Source organism: Chionomys nivalis, chromosome 14 (genome assembly GCF_950005125.1).
Source record: "Chionomys nivalis chromosome 14, mChiNiv1.1, whole genome shotgun sequence".
NCBI lineage: Eukaryota > Metazoa > Chordata > Mammalia > Rodentia > Cricetidae > Chionomys > Chionomys nivalis.
The window spans coordinates 57389020-57405549 of record NC_080099.1 but is presented as its reverse complement, the minus strand read 5'-3'; the positions used below and the strand labels follow the sequence as shown (position 1 = coordinate 57405549).

The following is a 16530-nucleotide window of genomic DNA, read 5'->3' as shown; positions in this document are numbered from 1 at the left end:
GTAAGGATTCCTTGAACATAAGCAGTGAGAGTATGGAGATGGAATCTGATGGCCCAGATGGCTACCGTGACTAATGGTGGAAATAATACATGGGAAATTGGCATCCTAGACAAAGCAGTGATTCACATTCTGGAGGGTGTGCAAAGGGGCTCAAGGTTTCACTTCTGAATGCACTGAGAGACTATGGGAGGTTCCAGGCAAAGGAGCAACATGATGGCGAGGACTAATGTAGAAAACAAAGACCATTCAGTTTCTTAAATGCTTTTTTATAGTCTGAGGGCTTTTGTTGCTTGAAACAGGGTCTATGCAGAGCAAGCTGGCTTGAAACTCAAAAGATGTGCTGGGATTAAAGGCATCCACCAAGCTGGGCTGTGGTGGCGCACGCCTTTAATCCCAGCACTTGGGAGGCAGAGGCAGGCAGATCTCTGGGAGTTCGAGGCCAGCCTGGTCTACAAGAGCTAGTTCCGGGACAGGCACCAAAGCTACAGAGAGACCCTGTCTCGGAAAAAAAAAAAAAAAGGCATCCACCAGCACCACATCTTTATGTATTATCTTATGGAGGATATACAGTAGAAAATATATAATAAAAAACTACCCCAAACTTGAGTTCACAAGTAGTATACTAGCACTATAGACTTCATCTGCATGAAGCCACATATATATGTATGTGTGTGTATATATGTAGTCTTAGAATTTTATTGATCTGGAGAGATACCATGACCACACCAACTCTTATAAAGGAAAAGAGGAAAATATTTAATTGGGGTGGCTTACAGTTTCAGAAGTTTAGTCCATTATTATGGCAGGACATGGCAGCATGCAGGCAGACATGGTGCTGGAGAAGGAGCCAAGAGTTCTATAACTTGATCCACAGGCAACAGGAAGAGGACTGAACTGTTGCAATGGGTGTAGCTTGAGCATTGAAGACCTCAACACCCCCCCACCACCACCACAGTGACACACTTCCTCCAAGGCCACACATTCTAATAGTGCCACTCTCTATGAAGGCCTTTTCTTTCAAACCACCACATACGGTGTGTAAACCACACACACACACACACACATGTATCTTAGGGTTTCTATTGCTGTGATAAAACACCATGACCAAAAGCAACTTGGGAGTAAACAGTCTACTCCATTTAGACTTTCACATCATAGTTCATCATGGGAAGAACTCAAGCTGGGCAGGAACCCGGAGGCAAGACTGCTGCAGAGACCATGGAGGAGTGCTTACTGGTGCTCAGTGCTTGCTCAGACCACATTCTTACATCATCCAGGACCACCTGATGAGGGGTGACACCACCCACAATGAGCCGGGGCCTTCCACATTAATCAAGAAAATGTCCTATAAACTTGCATAAGATTCTTTCCATCATTCTAGGTATTGGGCTCACAGAACTTCAAGACAATGGACCTAAAATAGAGTGCCCCTCTCCCAAAAACCCATCCTGGGTTAAGGTAATTGTGCAGGGCTCCAAGGACCACGGGCAGTAAGTGTGAAGGCAGTGCCCTGAGCCATGTTTGCTATGTACAGCAGTGTGCTGGCCGTCAATACGACACAAGCTAGTGCCCCCACCACGTTGGCCCGTGGAGTATGTGGTGCATGTTCTGGATTGATGACTGATGGGGAGGGCCCAGTTCACTGCAGGTTGTGTCACCCCCTCAGCTGGTGGCCCTGGTTGCTGTAAGAAAGCAGGTTCAAGATGCTATTAGGCACAAGTCAAATCAGCATTCCTCCATGGCCTCAACATCAGTTCTTCAAGTTTTTGTCTGGAGTTCCTGCCCTGACTGAACTCAGAGACAGAAGTCAAGTCTGAGCAGGAATTCAAGTAACCTGAGAGTTGTAAGATAAAGTAAACTCTTTCCTCCCCCAGCTGCTTTCAGTCATGGTGTCTATCACAGCAATAGACACCTAACGGATTCAGCAGTTTAACATACCCGGACCCAATCAATCTGTTGGAGACAATGTATGAAAAGTTGTCAGACTTAATGAAAGCCACTGTTAGAATGTCAAGTATGGGAATGGTGTGTGAACTGGGGAGGGGAGAGAGTAAAGTAACACATGGCAGAGGCTGACAGAGTCCAAATTATAAAAGGCCATTGCTAATTTTATTAACTTATATAATGTGTGAATCTAGAATTAAAACTACAAGTTTTCTACAAATCAACAAGAAAATACAAATACCCTATATTAATCAGGACAAATACAATTATCTTAAACAAGAAAGGGACTTTATTGGCTCACAAACTTTAAAGTCCAGAGGTAGGGCAGGCTTTAGGCACAACTGGATCTAGGGCCTCCAGAAAAACGACATCAAAACTTAGTTTTTCACCATCTCTGCTAGCCTCTGAGTTTCTCCTCAGGGACTTTCTCCACATAGGAAAAATGCAGGCTCCCGTCGTCCTTGGGTCTCCAGTGTCTCCAAAGCCTTCTTTCCAGGAGTTGCTGTTCTCTTGAGCGCTCTCCTTAGCCTGCTTCAGATTGATGCCCACTGTCTAATCACTGTGGCTAGTGTGGCTCAGGAGACGAGCCTGGTCCTGTGCTCACCAAAGCCATATGGAATGGGTTAACCACAAGAAATAGGGATACTGTTGCCGTAAATGAGGGAAGAGATGCTGAACAAACACAGATACCCACATAACCCAGTACAAAGGCAATAGAAGCATGAATGAACAATCCTCCGGAAATTATAAATGACCAACTTCACTATTCGACAGGGAAATGCATATAGGAAGGTCTCTTCTCTCTCCTTTTCCCAAACAGGTAAGGGCTGTCCAGTGTGGGTAAGGCGGCTCTGTGGGCAATGAGTACTCTACAGAGGTGAAGACTCTACAGCTATCTGTCGGAAAATGGAGGAGAGTGTCAGGCAGCAAGTGCCTTACAGCCAGCCATCCACCTTCCAGGAGTTTGAAGACCAGAATATCTAAGACAAAGATGTCTTAAAATTCATAATAATCCCGTTTATTTAAAGGGAGTCCACATTTCTGTATATTCACATGGAAATGTGCACAAATTGTACTAGGATGTACAGTAAACTGGAAAATGGAACTGACCTGGGAAAATGGTCTTACATTTGTCTCTCTTAAGTTTATGATGTTAATGTAGTCATTTATACTTTCATAATTAGAACAAAAGAAGAAAAGAACAAGACCAAAACAGGACATAAAACAGCCAATGAACAAAAAAAAGTTCCTTCTTACCAATAAAGGCGCACATGCATGCGTGCACACACACAGACATACATGCACACACACACACACACACACACACACAGAAAAGAAAATGAAAAAAGACCTGGTCTGTAAGACGAGCAAAACCTTTTCAGGCTGCAGTACTGTCAGGAGAGCAGGCAAACAGGCGTTCTTACTATTAATGGAGTTATTGGTCCAACTTTTAAAGTTGTATTTTCTCAAAAATGTCAAATATGTATTTCCCGACCCAATGAATTCATTTCTAGTTATTTGTGTTATAGGGACAACTACATAAGTAGTAGAATCTATGTTTATGGACAGCAAATGTATCTGTTATGCATAAAGAACCTACAAACCCATCAGTGGGGGTGGGTTAGATGGACTGAGTGTAATAATGCAAAGGAATACCATAACTATGGAAAATGCCCACAGCAGTGGGGGAGGGAAAGCCAGTCTCTCTACGGTAGATGGAGCTATGTAACGACCTCAGGTCTGTTGAGGATGAAAGCAGAGTAAGGCACTTTAGTTGGTGCCTGTACTCAATCCAAGACTGTTATTTTAAAGGTGTTTGCTTAAACGTGTATAGAGCTGAATTTGGAAGGACAATAAACCAGATTACCACCATTTCTGGCTAAATCTGATGTCTTTTTTCATCTTTTGTTTCTGCATTGTGGAAAATTTAAATGGGTGTATATATAATAACTTTCAAGTTTATTAAACTTGTACTGCCATCTTTTTTTTTTTTTTTTTAATTTGGTTTTTTGAGACAGGGCTTCTCTGTGTAGTCCTAGTCCTCGCTGTCCTGGAACTCACTCTGTAGACCAAGTTTGCCTTGAACTCACAAACAACCACCTACCTCTGCCTCTGGAGTGCTGGAATTAAAGGTGTGCACCACCACCCTGGCTAACACCATCACTCTTGACAGAATAAGCAAACAAATGAACAAACGAACTGGCCTGTGGAATCCACAGAACTAGGTTTGTGTTGCAGTTCTAAGTGGCCATTTCCAAGTCACAAGTTCCGAGATTGTTGGGTCTTGTTTTCCTAATCCACAACTCTAGATGATTAAGTACTCCAAGCATTTTAGCATGCACATTCTCTCAGAACAGGCACCCTCCCCGAAGCTCACACGAATCTAAGACAGGCTGCTAATGGTCAAACATCTGTGACTATAAAATCAACAGACAGCCTGTTGGGCCCATTAGTGTGCATGCCTTCACAGAAGTGCTCACATGCTAACCAGAAAGGTGTTGGCTAGGCTACTGCTTGCCACCTGCTCATGTCTACTTCATTAGACTGGGTACCCCCAAATAATGATGATCTGTGGGGGACAGTTCTGAAGACAGCAATCACTAACTGTTACTGTAAATTAATCTGTCTAGTGGAGACTTATGCCTAGCCAGAGTCAGTTAAATATACATCCCACTGCTTTCCTTTTCCTTTATACCATGAGGGGTTTTAGACCAGTCCCTTGTCCGAGCTTCCTTCCCAACAGATACACAGGGGTCAGAGCCAGAAAGATAACACCTACCTGCCAACTCTAGTACCGCCTTTTCTGAGCTTCCACATTACCCAATCTACCCCTAAAATTGTAAGTCTGGCATTCCACCCTTTTACCTACTCTGTCATCCCAGTAGTCATCAAATGTGCCACGTCAAAAACCTACTGGGAAAGAACCAGCCATAAACAAGTAACACGGTTCCAGGTTACGCTACCTTAGAGCAGAGGCATTTACAGCTTTATTGGACATTAACGTGTTTCCTCTCAGCCACAGAGAAAAGACCCAAACAAAAGTCCCTACTTTTCTTGTATAACTTAAAAATACATTATAGCATTACTACATATTTATACTTCAATAAATCTTAATCTATAAAGCACGTTTTTTAGAATTGTTATCAGAAATCTATGAACAAGCTTCATTCTGCCTCATTCACCAGCTGCATTGCATTTAGAACTGTTTTCAATAGACTCACGCAAAAATCTCACTTTTCAGTTTAAAATTCAACCAAGTACCAGATATAACCCAAATTGCTGGAAATATCTGTCCTCCTGTGGATAATTTTCCATGTAATGACGCCTGTCTTACATAAAACAAACAAACAAACAAAAAAACCCCACATTTTCTTATCCTCAATGCTTTAACTTCCAGAGTTTGCCACTGAACAGTAGAGCCACAGTACCTGGATTCTTAGCCAGGTATACAGAATCCTACTACTAAAATGTATTACTTTTAATGTTTTTTTAAAAAATGTGTTAAGACTGTAAATTAAAAAATTCAATCAATTCTGCCAGTTAATAAAACTAGTTATTCATAGCTTAGTTATTTATTTTTAATGTAGAACGGTCCATTCAACTTAACGTGTAGTTATAGCTACAATACTACTAGAAATTACATTTGGATTTTTAAGATTCAAAACTGTTTAATAGAGGGTGTCTTGAGCTCACCTCTGAAAAGTGCGAACAGCTGACTAGCTAGCTTTCTGAGCTCACCTCCCTCCAAACACAACACACTGCTAAGAGAACTACAACTCTGGGAATCTCAGAGGTGACCTGGGAATGCTGACGGGAACCCCTATGACTTACAGTGGAACAAATACCTACCTACTGACAGCAGGATTACAGTACCTAGCACAGTGCATTGTCGGTAAAATGTTTAGTAACAAATGCATGGCTGTTTTAGCCTGGTGTTCAACCCTTTTGTACCAAAGGAATAAGAAGAGCAAACCTGATATTGTTGCCCTCCCCTCAAGGAGTTTTCTATATCCTTAACTAGGATGAGAGCAAAATGAGTTAGACTTGAGATTTTTCTAAAAGCCACATCATCTAAGTGCCTTAATTTTACATCTGCCTTTCGACACCAGCATTCTTCCTTAGTGTAATATTTATCTTCACTTTACAAGTGCTATTTTTACATAGGAAACTCTTCATTAGTAAGATGCCCACAACTTAGATAAAATCAGTTTTTCTTTTTTTGTTGAAGTTTTCCTAAGGAAAGATGCCTGTATGTAACTGATACACTTCGGTGTGTAACTTTTCCAGTTTTTCCCTTCACTCTTTAAAATTCTGCCACCATCACTCATCTGAGATCTTAAGGCTCATTTAACATTGAAGCTTTGACTAGCCTCTATCTTCTAGTTTCCCCAAATATACTCAAACTGAACAAAAGGAAACTAAATGTTCAAAGATGTTTTTAAATGATGGGCTTTAAGATTTTACAATTCTTACGTTGCCTTTTAAAATAGAAAGGTATGTATCCTTATAAAACAACATTCCAATGACCAACACAGAAATAAACTCTTTGTCTGAAAAAGGAAATTGTTAAGAAAGGGACAAAGAATTAGGTAGCTCATTACTAGGGAAAAAAGAGAATATAAATATCACATGGAAATTTTAGGTATTAATACCTGAATTATTTAAAATTTCAGTTTTTAGGCATAACAGCATTTCTTTCGAGATAATAATGATGAATGAAGATTTTTTTTTTTGTATCTCCCAGTGGATTTTCTCGGTCAACAGGGAAAAAAAACTTTTCTTTATCACTTCATGTTTTTAATAGTATTCATTTCTGAAGAAAAAGACCTGAGTGCTCATTGTTTCCCCCTAATTTCTTAAACTTTCACAACATTCAAAAGTTTTTCTGCATTGTGTCGTCTCTGATGTCTAAAAAGGTTTGAGCTTTGACTATAGGACTTTCCACACTGAACACATTCATAAGGTTTCTCCCCAGTGTGGATTCGCTGATGATTAATAAGCCCAGAATTCTGGCTGAAGGCTTTCCCACACTCAAGACACTTGTAAGGTTTTTCACCAGTGTGGACTCTCTGGTGCTGCACAAGGATGGAGCTTCTGCTGAAGGCTTTTCCGCACTCGACACATCCATAAGGCTTCTCCCCACTGTGGATTCTCTGGTGAAGAATAAGGGCTGAGCCCTGGCTGAAGTGTTTCCCACATTCGTCACATATGTGCTGTTTCTTTCGAGAGGGATTTCTCTTTCTTTCAAATCTGCCCTTGGGTAAACAGGTTTCTCCATATTTAAAAATTTGAGGAACACCTATATTAAGAGTGCCAGGAACTTCCTGAGATTCCACAGCGGAAGCAATCTCCTGCTTTGGAGCCAGCGCTCCATTTTCTGTCCTGACATCATCATCTGAAATTAAAAAAAAAAATACAAGTATCACTCAGTTCCTACTTGAAGAGAAAAGAACTTGAAGGGGGAAAAAATGGTTATTTGTTGTTGAAACAAGGTCTCACTATGTAACCATGGCCAGCCTGGAACTTGCTATGTATAGACTAATTCGGCCTACCTCTGCCTCCTAATGTTGGCATTAAAATTATGCACCACCATGCCTGGCAAAAAAAACCAACCAAACAAAACAAAACAAAAAGTTGCTCATGAACTAAAACAAAAGCAAACAAACAAAAAACCCTGTTCACGTCTATGAATGTATAAGGCTGACAATTCTCAATGAAGGAAAGGGGGTGGTGAAGAGGCCAATGAGCTAATGGCCTGACAACAAAACGACAGAAGGTTTTATTTTATCTATTTTGTTTGTTTTTTGATTTTTCAAGACAGGGTTTCTCTGTGCATCCCTGACTGTCCTGAAATTCATTCTGAGTTTGGTGGCCTCAAACTCAGATCCAACTGCCCCTGTCTCCCAAGTGCTGGGATTAGAGGTGTGCGCTGGTTTTATCTAAATTTAACATAGGGGCTAGAGAGATTGCTCAGTCATGAAGAGCACATGGTCTTTCAGAGGACCCAAGTTCAGTTCCAGCACCCACACTGGGAGGCTCACAACCACCATCACAATTCCAGGTCTAGGGGGTCCAACTTCCTCTTCTGACCTCTCTGGGCAACTGAACAAATGACATACATATACATACGTACATACATACATACCCACATACATGTAATACACACACAAAATTTTCTAAATAGAACATAGTCAAAAAGGTGACAGATTATAAAACAAAAGTGAAAAATCAAACTGATATGGCTAGGTCTGAAGGAAACTTCGGGAAGAAAAATGATGGCCATTAGGAAACAGTTTTTAAGAGATTATAGCAAAATGAAGGAATAACAAAAAGGTGTCAAACAACAGCTGCTGCTGAAATAAATTAATGTGTCACAATCGATACTGAACTCAAAGCAGAACAGAGTCCTGATTAAGAAAAAGTCGAGAACTGGGTGTGGTGGCACATTCCTTAGACTCCAGCACCCACAGGAGGCAGGCGTCTTCAGACCAGGCAGAGACAAAGGCTCAAACAAATAAACAAACAAACACAAAACAAAACAAAAAAAACCCCAGAACAAATAAAACCAAAAACAGCCCATGTTAACTAAAGCCGACACTCAGAGCTTTAATACACCATAATGAAAAGTCCTCATTAAAGCAGCTCGCCCCAATTTGCTATTTGTCACAGCAGCCAGAAACATTGTTCCTTGTAAGTCTGAGTGAGACGTGTCTAGAAAAAAGCCTCAATTTTACAGTGCAGCACTTGCTACTCACAGGCAGAGGAAAGAGCAAGACTCACCCACAGTCCCCTGAAGTTTAGGCCACACAGCGTAACAGGGACTACGGTGAGCAGCAGCACCGAGAGTGGCCAAAGATGGAGCCACCACGGGTAAGACAAGCGGGAAAGCAGGGGGGAGGAAGACCTAAGGGCCTGAAGGGTTAATGCGGCTTAGCTACTTGAAAAGTCAAGTATGAAGGGCAAGTGAGGATGCGTGGCATGAAATAAATGAACTCTCTGAACGTGAAAGCGGCCAGACTGCTAACATGAGGCCAACCATGGAAAGCCATCCCAAAATTTAGGAAGGGAACAGCTTTGACCCATTAAAGTACACCTCTGAAGAGCACACTGAACAACATCCCACGAGCTAGGGAAAACCGCAGTAGTGAGCGGATCGCACCTCTGCCTCAGGTCTGATTTACAGCACCACCCCTCACACAGGAAGAAAACCTGCTCATGTCCCTGTGTGTGGCAAACCAACATTATCTCCATCTACCTCAGAGACTGACTCCTAACGCACTCTCAAACAAACTTCCTATAAACAAAACGCTAACACAGCAAGTTGAGTATCCTAGATCATATAAACAAGTACACAGCATTAAGTGCCAGTATATTGGAAACAAAAAAAATCTGAATTATTACAATTATACTTTGATATTTCTGCATTTAAGCCATACTATAGCTTGGGAGCCTAGTTTGAATAAAAACTCAGGAAAAAGTAAAGAGTTTATCCTCGTCTCATTTCTGAGTTTTTTATTTTTATTTTTTAAGTTCTAGAGGGCTGTAGAGATGATTCAGTGGTTAAGAGCACATACAGTTCTTGCAAAAAAGCCGCATTCAGCTCCCTGCACCCTCATTGGGCGGCTCATTACCCACCGACAACTCCAGGGATCCAGTGCTCTCCCCTGCCCTGAGACCTGCACTCACATGCACATCCTCACACACAAGCACACATTCTTTTTATTTAAAACATCTTTTTAAAAAGCTTCTTAAGGGGTCTGCAGAGATGGCTCAGTGGTTGAGCACTGGCTGCTCTTCCAGAGGACCCAGGTTTAATCCCCTGCACCCACGTGGCAGCTCACAACCATCTGTAACTCCAGCTCCAGGGGGTTTGACTTCCACTTCTGAGTTCTAAGGACAGCTAGCAAGCACATGCTACAGACACATATAAAGGCAAAACACCCATACACATAAAATAAATTAAAGTATGGGGGGAAAGTTTCTTAATTAAAAAGAGGCAAAATATTGAAGCAAAAAAAAAAACCCAGAAATAGCTGAAATTTTAGGAAGTAATTCAAGTAATAAAATGAAAGGTTGAAGGAGACTTCCAGTAACTTCACCGTATTAATACAGTTAGGCGGGAGACCAAGAACAAGAGAGCACACAGCAGGCGGCAGATAAGCAGTGTCATGTGTGAAACAGACATGGTCTACAGGCACTGGCACAGAGTCAGGCAGACCGAAGCCCCAGTATGGGCGGTCGTCCTTAAAGAAATGCTAGAGATGCCAAACCCGAGGAGTAAAAACTCCCAAGGCCATTGAGTCGGCCACCAGGAAAGTCAAGCTCTTCACAGCACGGCAATTTCTAAACAGCAGCTTAAAAGTGTTTCTCCAAAAAACAAACAAAGCACTCTGGGACAGGCCGGCCCCATAGAGTTCTGGTCCTCACCACAGTGCCTCAGAGAGCTGAGTTCCCAGGATGCCCACTTGAGCTGGTTCTCTACAGCATCAAGCTCCGAACTTGGTAATCCCTGAGCATCTTCTTGAGACATCTCTTCTACAAGCACTTCCCGTTTCCGCCGGCGGAGAGAAACCTGAAAACAAGGTTTTAGTTTGGTTGAGAAGGAATTTTGATACTAAGCACATAAGAGATGCCACAAAAAATGTAATACAAAGCCCTAGAGAGCAGAGCAGTGTTGCACAATATTTGTTTAACTATGCAGTGTTGTATTTGTTTAACTATGTAAAGATTGAAGCATCTGTTTATATCATGTAAAGATGTGCTGCTGTTTTGCTCTGCCTGCTTAAGGCACCTGATTGGTTTAATAAAAAGCTGAATGGCCAACAGCGAGGGAGGAGGTATAGGTGGAAGGAACTTCTGGGCAGGAGAGTAAGTAGGAGGAGGGATTTAGGCTCAGAGAAGAAAGGAAACGATAGGGAAACACCAAGGGCCAGTCAGCCAGACAGGAAGGAAGCAGGAAAGTAGGACATACAGAATGAAAAGTCAAAAGCCCCGTGGCACAATGTAGATGAACAGAAACAGGTTAAGTTAAAAGAGTTAGTGGAACACTCATAATTAATAATGTCTCCGTGTCTTCATTTGGGAGCTGTTTGGCAGCACAAAGAAAATTCCAACCACAGAGCAGCCCAGGTATTGCAGAGTGACAAATGAACAGGAGGGAGGCACAGACATAGTTTAACTTAGTCAAATGAAGTTAATCGCAGTTTGCCTACTGCTATATGAGTGTTTCTGACTTGGGAAAAATGAGGCAAACATGCTCACCGGCTGTCCGGGATCATCAAGTTCACTCTCCAAGTCCTCTAGAACGGTCACTGCCTCCTCTCCATTCTCTGGGTGATGTTCTCGAACCCAAGTCTGTAGCTCCTTAGGTAGGATGGCAACAAATTGTTCTAACACTACCAGCTCCAGTATCTGTTCCTTAGTGTGTGTCTCTGGTCTGAGCCACAGGCGGCAAAGTTCTCGGAGCTGGCTCACAGCCTCTCGGGGACCTGGAGAGTCCTGGTATCCAAACTGCCTGAACCGCTGTCGGAAAACCTCTGGGTCAGGGAGCTGACTCCAGGAAACGCTCGATCCCTCCTCACCATCAGGGTCCTCCTCTAGCTTCACTCTCAGAATTTTTTCTTCTTCATCTGGATTTGGGATTATAAGTATTGAATCTTCTTCTACCGACTGTGCAGACATCCTGTTACAATCCTTCAAGAAAAGGCAGCCGAGGCAGGATATAGACCGTACTCACAGAAATACTCTGCTTTCCTCAAAGGTACTCCTAAGTGATAAGAAATATAAGACACATAAATTACCGAATACCCCAAGATATTTGAAAGCAGCAGAAAAAAAAAAAAAAAAAAAAAAAACGTTTTTACTGGATTAAAAATTTCAATCAATAGTTTATACTGACTAAAATGCTACCATAGGTGGTAGACTACAGCCAAATCTAGTCCGCTGCCTATAGTAAGAGTAGTGTAAAAACTTACACTAGCCATAGTAAGAGTAGTATAAAAATTTAAATTGCTAAAAGGCATAGAAACATTTTATGATAGGAAAATATGATGTATTTATCTAGGGCCAGCAAGGCCACTCCGTTAGCAAAGGAACCTGCTGCCGAGCCTGATGACTTGACTCTGACAACCAGCATTCCATAGGAGAGAACTTACTTCTTCTGTTATTCTCTGGCCTCCACACACATATACATACACACACATAAAATTAAAAAAATACTTTAAATAAAAAAAATGGTTTATTTTATGTGCACTGGTTTTTGCCTATATGTGTATCTGTATAAGGGTGTTGGATTCTCTGGAACTGGAGTTACAGGCAACTGGGAGGTATCATGTGGGTGCTGGGAATTGAACTTGGGACCTCTTGAAGAGCAGTCAGTGCTCTTAACCACTGAGCCATCTCTCCAGCCCTGTATTTTTTAAATTTGTATCTATAAATCATTACATTTAATCATAGTTCAGGCAATAATGGAAGAGTTTACAGGGTTCGACAATTTCAGCTAAGATCTAAAGCAACTTAATATTTACTATCTGGCCCTTTCCAGAAAAAGATTGCAAGTCTGTGACATGAAGTCAACAGAAGGTAATTTAATTTAATAACCCAAAGAACCCACGTAAGACTCCATCGACTGCAGTGTTCTCCAGATGTTCTGAACCCTTGGGGTTGAAGAATTGGTTCAGCAAGTAAGAAGGCTTACTGCCCTTGGAGAGGACCCAGATTTGATTCCAGCACCCCCGAACTCTCTTCTGGCCTCCTTAGGCACCAGGCAACACATGGTGCACACATACATAAAATAAAAAGCTAAATATTCAGAACTGTAGGACACTTAAAACATTTTTTGACATTGATTTTGTGTTTGTACATCTCAGCCAGGTGTGGAAGTCAGAGGACAGCATGCAGGGTTCGTTCCCCTTCTGTGCAGAATCTGGGATCCAGCACCGGCTGTGAGGCTGGAGCAAGCCCCATACCCACTTTTCTTTTCGTCTTTACAAATCTGGATTAGGAAACAGGTCGACTGTCCGCACCCACCCCCATGGTTAGAGACTGTATACAAGTACCGTGCAAATCTGCTCTGCTGCTGAGCTACTGCTCAGAATGTGAACACATGCGCGCACACACTATTTCTTTAAAGTTAAAAAAAGTATTGTTTAGGAACCCCTTAAACAAAATATTTGTGAAAATGTTCTGTTCACTTGTTCTGGTGTCCTCAACCTGTAACCCCAGCACCTAGGTGAAGCAAGACTGTCCTCATTTACATAGCAAAGCTAACTGCGCTACTGGCTTTTGCCACAGATTCACTTTTACACAGTCAGTAACGGATCACGAAACACTGGGGAAGAAACTATTTCACATAAAAAGCAAATGGCATTTAGGCATCCACCACACCATACATGCACTTAAACTTACAGCGACAGTTCATCTCCTGCAGCAAATGCTATGGGAAAAAGCACTCACAACTTCTCACGGTGGCCTGGAGTCTTTTTCCTTAAATAGCTTCCCCTAACTTTTCCTTTGGGGAAATCTGTGAGCTACTTTCTCATCCTTTTAGTATCTGCAAAATCATACCAGTGTCACGGTTCACAGCACATTACGAATAATAAGTTTAGCTAGGCAGTGGTGGCGCACGCCTTTAATCCCAGCACTAAGGAGGTAAAGGCAGGTGGATCTCCTTGTTCGGAGCCAGCCTGGTCTACAGGGCGAGTTCCAGGACAGCCAGGGTTACACAGAGAAACCTTGTCTTGAAAAAAAACAAAACAAAATAGAGGAAGAATAACCTTTACAGCCACTATTTATTTATCAGAGCCAAGAATATGAAAAACAGAAACTTAAGAAAACCTTACTGAAACCTGTCAAGGTGAAGACAGAGAATGAGAAAACACCGTATCAACAGACAGACCATATAGATCCATTAAATATTGAGAGGAACGATGGCCTGAGAGCAAAATCCAAATTATTTGTTCCTCTTCCTGGACCCGACCCTATCAACGGCTCAAGCATTTCTACGTAATAGAAATTGCTTTGACTCCTATTTTGTACTGCACCAGGCTCGTGGGACGAGGAGGAACGCCGTCGGGCACCTGGCGGGATCCTGGTCTTCAACGACCTCCCGCCTCACAGCGCCAAGCCCAGCCAGCCCCAGTAACTCAGGCCGATGTCCTCTTCCCAGCAACAACCGCGAAGGGCCGCAGAGGCGCCACAACACCCCACCACCCAGGACTGGCACTTCCGTCCTGCACCGGCGGGACTACAAATCCCAGAAGGCCGTGCGCGAGAACCACAGGATCCCACCTCGGCTTGAGCGATTCCCAGAACCCTCAGCGAGCCGATAGAGCCTCGAAATAGAACAAAACCGGTCGGTGGGGGAGGGGAGGACATGCCGGCGAGGACGCGGATGCTGGGGGTTTTGCGGACACTCGAAGTACGGCTAGCCGCGCCGCCGCCCTTCCGCCGCGGCCTTCTCCGCGCACGCCCGAGACGCCGAACGACGCCGGTCGCTGTCCGACCGCCCCGCCCCGCGCCCCTGCTCGAACCCTGTCCCGCACGCCGCTGACCTCTGGCTCGGGACCCACCGCAGCCTCGCAGTCCCGGGCAGACGCTGCACCGTCGCTCACAGCCTCTTCCCACAAGCCCCCGGCGCGCCCGGCTTCCGGTCCGCAGGACGGGGGGCGGGGGTATGGGGGGGCAGACGAAGCCCCGAGTTGCCATGGGGACGCGCGGCAAGCGGGGGAGGTGCGGCTTGATGACAATGGCCGCATTGAAGCCGGGCTTGGCCTTGCGCCTCTGCCGGAGTGGGCTCTGCTCTCTGTTCCACTCGACGAGAAGCAAAGGGGAGCAAGAGGAAGGTGGGCGGCAGTTTCCCGAGTGTCCCATACTCCTCGTAGGAGCCCTCTGAAGTAACTAAGGAAAGTGAACATTTCTGAAAGCCTGTCCCAGTCGTGCCAAGCACAGTCGCTTTCTCTAGTGTAAATCTTTACCCCCACATCCTATAGTGCAGGAACTTTGACTATTCCCGCTTCAGGGCCGAAAGTAGGAAGGTTTGCACCTAAACATGGCTCAAACTGTCGTCTTCCACTAGCTGTGTTACAACAATTACGTCAAGTTATCAAAGAAAACAGATGAGACTAGCTGCGAACTTTGGCTAGTCGTCACAGGGAATTTGTAGAATCTACGCATGGTTTTTATTTCATGCCCCAAAGCAGCTGCAGGTGTAATCAATCGGGGCACCTCATTCCCCAATTTAAAGTCCAGTGGATCTCAGCTACCTTAACTATGACACCAAAATGTGTTACACTATCCGGCAGGTCGACTATGGTCTGTTGCTTGCTTTTCCCTCTGACTATGACTCGGGCAGCCTCAACCTCTCTGGCCAATGTTCGTTTCTCCAGGTGGTCCCCACACGCTTAGGGGCATTCTTAGAAGTGATCGCATTACTTAGTTTTGCTTTGAAAGTACAGTAAAGGTTGAGTCGTCTCTGTCCTGGTTTCCACAGCACCCCCACCTAGTCTCAGGATGCCGGCTGGTACACAGAAAACTCAGTACATTTTTCTTTGAATAAGTGAATGAATTGCGAGCTGGTCACATTGCGGCCTTTGCTAGGTCACATGTCAAGTCTCAGAAATGGCACAAAAGAGCCCTGTTTTGGAAAGCCTTGCAGAACATTTAAAAGATCCCCAAGCTTTGCGTTATTGTCTCATTCGGGAAAGGGCCTCTGCGAAGTGCCCTGGCCTCTGCTGGGGTAGTGAATGGGAGCAGTAAACAAGCAGCTGGCCACACAGCAAGCGCTCACCTTCCCACAGCCCCTGCTAAGGCCTTCCTTCACTGTGAGGCTTTTGTCCAGCAGTTCACTCTCCCGTTTGCCGCCAGCCAGGATCCAGCTTGGCGGCTCCCTGCCGCCTTTCGAGCATACTGTTTTGTTTCTTTAAGAGATTTTATAGCAAATTAATCTTGAAAAACAAAAAGAATAAACATACTCAAGTAAAAATGTGGCATTTTGTAATCTTTGCCTCTTGATTCCATTCTCAGTTTTAAAGTGGGGACCAGTGAGAATTGCCTCGCAGCACCTCTTCTTTGAAGGCACTCACTTTAGAAAACTGTCATTTCAGTCCCTAGTTTGAGGGCTTCTAGACTCATATCCCTGGTCTTCTTAAAGATCTAGTCAAACTGGGGCAGACTGGACCTGGAGAGCCCATAGCTCAGTTCCCAGATCACAACCAAGTGTAACGTAGCTCTAGGGGATCCAACAACCTCTTCTGTCTCCACCACACTTGCACAGACATAGCATCTTGCTGGACAGCGGTGGCTCACACCTTTAGTTTCCCTCCCTCCCTCCCTCTCCCTCTCTGCCTCTTGTTTGTGGGTCAAATGTAAGCACTCAGCTACTGCTCCACCATCATGGCTGCCTGCCAAATTCCTTACCATGATGGCCACAGACTCTACTGCCCCCTGGAACCCTAAGCCCCAAATGAAATGTTTTATAAATGAAGTGGTGTGCACGCCTTTAATCCTAGCACTCAGGAGACAGAGGCAGGTGGATCTGCAAGTTCGAAGCCAGCCTGGTCTACAGAGCTAGATCTAGGACAGAGAAAC

General features: G+C 43.9%; 1 protein-coding gene across 6 annotated transcripts; it reads right to left on the bottom strand.

Moving 5' to 3' along the window:
* Positions 1–3901: 3901 nt before the first annotated feature.
* Positions 3902–14609, bottom strand: Znf24 (zinc finger protein 24). Of its 6 annotated transcripts, none has more exons than XM_057788285.1 (4): positions 14496–14609; positions 11206–11710; positions 10372–10516; positions 3902–7339 (listed from the first exon to the last, which is right to left on the bottom strand). In XM_057788285.1, exons 2-4 carry the CDS (start codon positions 11623–11625, stop codon positions 6801–6803), a joined length of 1104 nt encoding a protein of 367 aa, XP_057644268.1. In that variant the 5' UTR covers positions 11626–11710; positions 14496–14609; the 3' UTR covers positions 3902–6800. The 6 variants fall into 6 exon arrangements, with proteins under 6 accessions (XP_057644268.1, XP_057644273.1, XP_057644272.1 ...); XM_057788290.1 differs by having other exon boundaries at positions 14514–14577; XM_057788289.1 differs by lacking the exon at positions 14496–14609 and adding an exon at positions 14233–14345.
* Between the last annotated feature and the right edge of the window lie 1921 nt (positions 14610–16530).

Coding starts and splice junctions, on each gene's coding strand:
- Znf24 (XM_057788285.1), bottom strand. CDS start 11,625: ATGTCTGCACAGTCGGTAGAAGAAGATTCAATACTTATAATCCCAAAT. Junction 10,517..11,205: donor TTGATGATCCCGGACAGCCG/GTGAGCATGTTT, acceptor CCTTGTTTTCAG/GTTTCTCTCCGCCGGCGGAA. Junction 7,340..10,371: donor CAGCTCTCTGAGGCACTGTG/GTGAGGACCAGA, acceptor TTTTAATTTCAG/ATGATGATGTCAGGACAGAA.